At 49.7% G+C, this 8,019-nt stretch overlaps 1 protein-coding gene across 1 annotated transcript; it reads right to left on the reverse strand.

Moving 5' to 3' along the window:
* Positions 1-4,554: 4,554 nt before the first annotated feature.
* LOC126524123 (neprilysin-2-like) lies at positions 4,555-6,969 on the reverse strand. Its single transcript, XM_050172479.1, has one exon. The coding sequence runs from the start codon at positions 6,967-6,969 to the stop codon at positions 4,555-4,557; it is 2,415 nt and encodes an 804-aa protein (XP_050028436.1).
* Between the last annotated feature and the right edge of the window lie 1,050 nt (positions 6,970-8,019).

Below are 8,019 nucleotides of genomic sequence, written 5' to 3' on the forward strand. Positions count from 1 at the left end.
TTTACCCATCGCCTTTTCCACGTCTTCATAAAAGCTTTCGACTTCCTGGTCATCATGACTGTATGTAGGGGCGTAGACCTGTACGACGTTCAATTTGTACCTCTTAAGGAGTCCAGTGGTGCCTAAATCGACCGCGGGGTAGACGTCTTCACGTTCTAATAAAACATGCACCAACGTTTCCCTAGCTTTAGCGCAGCAAGCATATGCCTCTTCTTCCTTCTTATACCTCGCTTTATAGGTGCGTGTTCTAGGTGCGGAGCCCTGAGAGCGCCACCCATCGGAAGCCAGGTACTTCCGAGCACTCGGAATCTCCGGGCAGCCATTTCACTGCACAAAAATAAGTTTTCACCACCACCTCCTGCTTTCAGTTGTGCTGGCTGTATACGCCGCTAGCGCTTGCGTCGAAGTTTGTGTTGTGTATGATTTTTTTCTTTTGTACTTTATGCCATTCAAATGGCGCATTGTTTAAAATAAGGGCTTGATTTGCCCCAAGGTATTCCATTTTGAATTATACACAGCGGTTGTTACGGCAATACGAAGAGCTGAATGCGTCCAATTACTTACTTAATTGTTGAATTAGTTTTAATAATCCAACTTCGAAATAATTCAAGTAATTATACAACTTCTGAGTATTGCATGGTTAATCAAATAATTTTAAATAATTGTATGACTCGTGTACCTAAATAATTGAGTAATTATATAAATACATATTTTGTAATTGATTAATCTTGCTATATCCAATGCATTGTTGATCCTGTGACTTTTAGAAATGAAGTAGCCAGTCTCTACATAATATCCATGTATTGTTTGAGTGATATCTGCATACGAAGGAGTAGGTTCTCACTGATACATTTTTTTTTCATCTGTGATACGTAACAGTAAGAATTGCAGATGCATTTCCACAGCTGCTCTCCGTGCATTTCCAAGAAGTTCTCTAACGGATGCTGGCTGAGCTAGGATCCGTTTGAGAACTTCTTCGGTATTGTCAGACAGTCATGCGGATCAAGTGATCATCCCACACCAACGGAGTTTCCTATTGTTGTAAACGGCTTGTCATTTTATAACCTCGCAAAAGCAGTGAGCTCAGGCAATGCAGAGCTCGGTGAAGAAACGAGCTCTCTTCTTGACCATTGTAATGGCGCCACCCGAGAAGCCAGAGTTAATGTTTCGGGCGATGCCGTCGAAGCAGGGACGTGTTAGCATTTAAAAAGCAGTTTCTTAAGCGCAATGCACGCAAGGCGTCGTAGCGCATCGGAAGCGTGCATGATGGGACAGCCCATGCTGTGGTGGCGCCATCTCGTGGCGTTCGTGATCAAGCGCGGCAGCCTTGAGTTCTCCCTGAACACCACTACCCTATATTCTAGTGTACTTTACTTTGGATATTGCAATGGCCTTCGCGACGAAAGAAAATTTCATACCTTTCACTGAGAACGATTGTCCACAGATTTCCTAGCTGCGTACAAAACTTCAGCGCTTCTGCTTATATAACGCTGCAGTGATGCGTTGTGCAGGTGAAAAAAAAAATCTCTTTTTTTTTTCATTTATGCAACGGAAAAAAACAGTCGCTGTAACCGTGCATGTGTTAAACGTTAAATTTTTGGGTTTGACGTGCAAAACAACACGATCTGATTATGAGGCAAGCCGTAGTCGGGGACTCCCGATCAATTTAGCACAAAATACACCGTGCGCGCGCGTTTCTTGCATTTCGCTCCCATCGAAAGAGGCCATCGTAGATGGATCGAACTTGCCACCTCGCTGCAAATGCATAACCACAGAGCTTGCTGCACAACTACATGTCTGCGTAGCCACAACTGCATAACCACGTCTTGCCGGCTAGGTGAGAAATCAATGAATCAAATTTTTCTTAAACATTACTGTACACAAAGAAAGCTACATACAGACAGAATACCCAGGACTCCGGTTGGAGTTGTGCGAGTGGTCCGTCGATTAAGAAAAATATATATTACGATATTAGTGCAATCACCACACAAAGCAGGTAGTTAAGTAAACCGGTAATTAAAACCGACAGCGGAACTGAAGTCGACGCTGAACAATAAAAGATGTAGGAAATACGTTTCTGAATATTAATGTCTCTGCCGGCATCTTTACGCCAGCATGTAACTAGAACACGGGCGTCAACCTAACGAATGGTTTTGCATGCTTGGTTGTACGCAGCGTCACAAGATGTTGCCACCAGCTAGAATTTCTTTTTTTTTTCTTTTTCTTTTTTTCGTGTGTGCGTCTTAGAGCTCTCGGTAACGGCAATATGCGCGCGTACGGCAGAAAACATGAAAATCTTGGACGCCGGTTGCTCATCTTATGCAGGTGTGAAGTTTACTTGCTTACGCGCACCTTGATGGGAGCATGTATTTTCATTTGAGGCACGAGCGCGTGCTGTTGCCTGGAGGACGACACGGGCACCAGAATAAGTGAAAGGTGGAAGCGGACGCGGCAATTTGTTCAGCTTTTGTGCTTGCACTGGCACTTTCGTCACACCGTTATTTCGTATTAATTGCGCAACAAACGGCTGTTTACTCTTACTTCATGTTTAACGTTCAATGGTACAAGCGCTACAACTCTTGAGTTGCAGGTGCTCTTTCACTGTCGTCGTTCACGTTCGCTCACAATGACAATCGTCCGAGGATATATGTGGGCAAAGCGCAAGAAGAGCGGGACGCGGTTGTGTCGCTGTTCGCGTGCTGTTCGATAGGTGTCCACTGTGATGGAGTTGGGAACAAAGCGAACAAAAAATGCGCAAGGCAAGCCGTTTGTTTTCGAAAATTTTCGCTCACACTGCTGAGCAATCGCCGCGGAATAGAGGCTTCCAAGCTTGAAAGGACAACAGTTACGAAGAAACGGGTACCAACCACAGGATGATTAGCCACGATAATCCTGACATACTGATCTCCTTAGAGGAGAGGAACAGAGAGGGGGAAACAGGTGATAAAGGTAGATTATTATTATTATTATTATTATTATTTTTTTTTTTTTTTTTTTTTATTATTATAGTGCAGTGCACACAAGAGGTGTGCATGTATACCTGCTACGCAGCAAGTCACAACGTACACGCGCTGAGGTGGCTCAGTGGCTACGGCGTTCTGTGTGCAAAGATTAAGGTCGTGGGTTCGGTTCGGCTAAGGTGACCGCATTCTAGTGAGGGTAGGATGGGGACAAAATGGCCACGTCTGCGCATGCGTCACTGCGAAGGAAGTCTAGCGCATAAGCGTGATCGGGCTACGTTTCGTACACGGGATAGCATTGAATTAACAGTGTTAGACTTTGGCCATGTACCGCGTATGGTCGCGTTAGAAGACATAGCACGACGAGTGTACGTTTTTAACGCGTAAATATAGTGAGCCGTCTAGATAAATTTATCTCGCGTCTCGGACTTAAGAGTTGGAATAAATTTTTATTCCGCAAAACACGTATTTTTGAAAAGGACAGACCATTGTCGACTACGTAGCCACTTTGTGTAGGCAGTCTACGTACCGCAGGTCAACACGCAGTTAATGCGCGTATTCGTTCTTCTACAGGAGCGACAGAACATCGCACATTAGCGACCTCCCACACTATCAGCGAGCGCCTTTTTCTGGTCGGTAAAAACGTGCCGAAAGTAGCCGTGCAACGCGCTTGCAAATTTGTTGGAATAATTTTTTAAAGCAGACGCCCGAGTCCGCCGTCACTGTGACGAATGCAAGCCGGCTAAGATCACCGCAGGGTAGCACGCGTCATACAAACAACACCATGGTGAATGCAGTCGAACGCTGGTCTAAATATATTGTTTTCTGAGCTAATAGTCTCAATGCTTGCAAATCCCACAGCTCAAACATCCTCGCAAAGTCGTTGTTTACGATACAGGCGACGCTAGCCACTGCGCTTTGATGCACAAGGTAACGCCTGTGAGCGCACCTGTGTTTTTTGTAACCAATGTATTACGATATAATACCTGTAAATGTGTGTGATATAGTCCGCTCCTAAGTAATTCTAAAGCAGATGTCGACCTGCCAGCATAAAACATATTCAATTGTTTAGTGTAGTTGAACACTGTGCTACATAAACAAACATTGCACGACATTGCGCATTGCATTGGATGAAACTAAACCCAACTACGCGCATCACCGTTACTTGTATAGTATTAAATTGCTTCATTCACTAAAGTTTCGCTTCACGTGGACCCCAACAGGTCCGTTTGACGCGCATCTTTACTTTTTTTTTTTCGATTGAGTGCAGCGTGGTTGTTATAAATCGACGAGTAACCTACAAACTTCGTCTGCGTATGGTTCATGCCTGTGTGCACTAAGTGCCTATACCTGGCACGTGTCACTCCTTGCCCGTTCTACAAGCGCAGACTGTCGCTGCTAAACCACTATTGCTACACTCCTAATGAACGCGAATGTCATGTCGAAGAACCACGGCTGCCTTTAACGACTGAGGAAACACTGTTCTGCGAGCTGACGCACTTTAATTGCAATACGTGTCAATTATCTTGAAGGCAACAACGTGCGCAAATTCTTTCCCTATCCACCTTTAATCACGTGACGCTATCAACGCGCTCTACGTCGCACGAACGTGCCCCTTTTCTTTCCACACGCTGCACCGCTTCACAGGGTTCATAGGCGATCCGGGCTTGCAAGCGAAGGCGTCCGCAAAGGCGCGCAGGTTCTTCAGCGGCACGTTGACACGCCACGGAGCAGGCGTCAGGTGGAACTTTCGCTGCTGCTGCCACAGGTCTTCGTCCCTGAAGTCGCAGAGGGACGCCGCGAAGTTGTAGAAGAACATCTGGTCCATCGTCAGAGAACGTTCAACTTCTTGCGTGGGATCAGACGGCGCGACGTTCGCTGTGCCTCGGTCCATCGCCGACTCCGTGTACAGCCGAAAGAGTGGGTAGGCCACGGCGTTGTCCAGAAAGTTCATTTCCAGAGAGCGTAGCCTGGCACCTTCGGCCAGAGGCGGCTGGTACTGGGACTCGAGGCAAGCGCTGACGTTCTCGTACGCCTCTATTGTTCCGATGCTCCACCAAAGTTGGTGCCGCAAATCGGAGTTCACCGACGAACCGCTCCTGGAGAGCGCTTCCACGAGACCCCGCACTACGTCCACCGCTATCGCGCCATACACGACGGGATGGATGACGTTGCTCAGTTGACTGAGAAATGCTACGGTGGCCTGCGGAATAACAAGAAGATTGGCCGTGTGCTGGAGCTCGTAGCCTGACCGGAAAGCAGTCAGCGCGTAGTGGTTGTCGTAAGCCCGAGACGTGGCACTGCCCCAGGCGTCCCAGTACGTGGCCGAGGCAATTGAGTAGAGGAGGAATACAATGCGTGGCAGCGGGTGTTTGTCCCAAAGGTGACCGGTAGAGTTGTCACTCCCAATTTGTACTGGCAATGGCAGCGGAAGTGTATTGTTAAGGGCTGCGTGGTTTCGCCGATACAGCTCGTACTCCACCAAGTTGCACTGGGCGCCGAACTCGAAGCGCATGTTGCTCAATTTTCGCAACGCCGTGTCCTTGTCCAAGAAGTCCAGCCAGGAGCGTCCGGAGTCTACTAGGCCGTAGATCACGTGCCTGGACGCGTTGAACAGACGCTCCAGCTGGACGTCCATGTGGCTGCGCGGGGTGGTGGCAAACTCCTTGCCGAGTGTGAGCTTCGCGGCTACACCCGTGCCGTACCTGAAAAGCTTCTCGACCAGCGACAGGCATGCCGTCTTCCGCTCGCCAAGATCTGGCACGTCGTAGCTGTGAGAGAACTGGAGCAGGTACTCGGCGTCCTGGCCCAAGACTGGGGCGAGCTCCACGATGGCCTTGTACGCCATGTAGTTCGCCACGATCGTGTCCCAGGCGCCTCCCAGAACAGAGCCCAAGTTTCGGAAATATATGGGGTCACTCACAACTACTTTAGTATCATTGCCGATGCTTCCGTTGGCGTTGGCAATGAGCGAGTTGAAGTAGGTGGGCCAGTCCCAGTTGTCGGAGAGAACGAGGTCGTCGAGCGACGCGTACTTTTCTCGAGGAGGCGCCATGAGCTCGTCTACTGAGGCTAGCGCGAAGCTCTCCAGTCGCTTCTCGAGCTGCATTATCTTCCTCGCCGCCGACCGAGTATTGGCCAGGGTGGCGAGACTCAGCGTCTTGGCGACGAAGTCGGCGTACATCGAATCGCCCGAGTCGACAAAGTTCGTCAAGAAGCGTCGGTACATTGTGTCCGGAGCCGAAACAACAATGTCGAAGTCACCGGTCACACCCGGTTCTCTTCGGCGCAGTACATTGACCTTAAACAGCGGCTGGAGATGTAGATGTCGGTCGCCTGCGGCCACAACCTCGGCGAGCTTTCCTCTGGTGACAGCCCTTACTGGCAGCCCACTGGCCAGACCAAATGCGTCGAATACCTCTTCGAGCTCGGCCGATAGGTTGGCCCTTGGAGCCGTGCTGTTCTGGCAGGCATCGTGGACCCACATCATGCGCAACAAGAAGTTGTCCTCCGTCGGCGTGCCCTTCAGCTGGACGAAGTACCGGAAGAAGCTCTCCACGTCCCTCATCAGCTGTGCTGTACCGAGTTCCGAGAAGGGCCTCGTCGACGCACTGCCTGCTCGGTACCAGCGCTGCGGGTTGCAGGCGTGGGCGTAAAAGTCGTAGCACGGGTCCCTGGTAGTGTCCGCGGCGCGCAGGATGTAGTCCCGGTTCCACTCGCAGAACCTAGACTCGCACACGTCGTCAGAGGCGACCTGTGACCTAGCGACCTGGACGCGAACGTCCACGCGGCGCCCGTGCGAGTCGTTCTTGGAGGAAACCGCGCGAGGCTGCGCCGTGTACACGACTCCGGTGACTCCGAGCACGATGGTGCACCCAGCCGTCGAGAGCAGCACGATGGCGAAGGCGGGAACGGAGCTGACGCGGCCCTGCGCTGACCGGGGTGCTAGCCGAGGAACGGGCTCTTCGCCCTCGTCACGCCGCCCCTGGCACTCGTCGTGGTGGTGCATGGCACAAGTTCAAAGTGAGGGAAGGCTGGCCGACGGAACGAAAACGAACGCCGCGAAGCGAAGGCAGCCGCGAGATTCGCGAGCCCACGGGCCACGCTCCAGGCCGTGCACAAATATTCGTCTTCTTCTCACGTAATAAGCATATATGCCTGGAGAAGCCATCATACGAAAGGCGAAATAATTATGGTTCATCTTTCCGCTGTAACGATTAGTGGCTTTTACTCTGCCTAAAGCATTCTGATTGAGTGAAGCTTAAAAGAACTTCCTGTTGGGCGAGTTGGCGCATGTTAGCAAACATCGTTACATCATCGCTTTAATATGTGGTGTTCTCAACAGACTAATGCAGAGATTGCGTAAGAGCAGCAACATTTTCTAACAATATACAGCGTCAGCTACGTTTTCTCTTGTTAGAGTAGGCCAAGGAAAACTGGTTCATTTCAGGGGTTGAACGTCCCAAAGCAACGCAAGAGATATGAGGGACAGTGTAGTGGGCGTATCGGAATTAACTTTGGCCACAAGGACTTATTCAACATGCGAAAAATGCTCGGTGCACGAGTAGTCTTTCTTTCCTGCTTTTTTTTTTTTGTTTCATTTTCCCGTCGTTAAATTGAGGCCGCCGCGCACAGCAGTCGATTCCACGACTTTGTGCATAACACCAGCAAAATTTCGAGGCGAAACTAAAGAAAGGGGATACGTCTACGTCCCATCTTGGTGACCTAGGTATGATGAAGTCCCACTATTGAATGCACTTGTCCATCCTTAACATTTCACTTCTGTTTATCTTAACAAACAGAGGCGCATTTATTTGTACTGCCATACGGCTTCTGAAACAGTCCTGAGCAAAAGTAAACAAATTTGCGTCTCAGAAAGGCGCAGGTTTTCTTTTTACCGTAGCCATGGCTTTAAAGCAGGGTCGCTAGCTCGACCAGTGCAATGGTCCGTTTACAGAAATGCGCGCGCACCGTCAGCGGCGACCGCACCGCTGGTGGTTATGCGCCAGTAGGAGGCGGAGACTGTCTACCTCCCATTGGCCATGTCAAAGGCGTCACA

This window comes from Dermacentor andersoni, chromosome 3 (genome assembly GCF_023375885.2).
Source record: "Dermacentor andersoni chromosome 3, qqDerAnde1_hic_scaffold, whole genome shotgun sequence".
NCBI lineage: Eukaryota > Metazoa > Arthropoda > Arachnida > Ixodida > Ixodidae > Dermacentor > Dermacentor andersoni.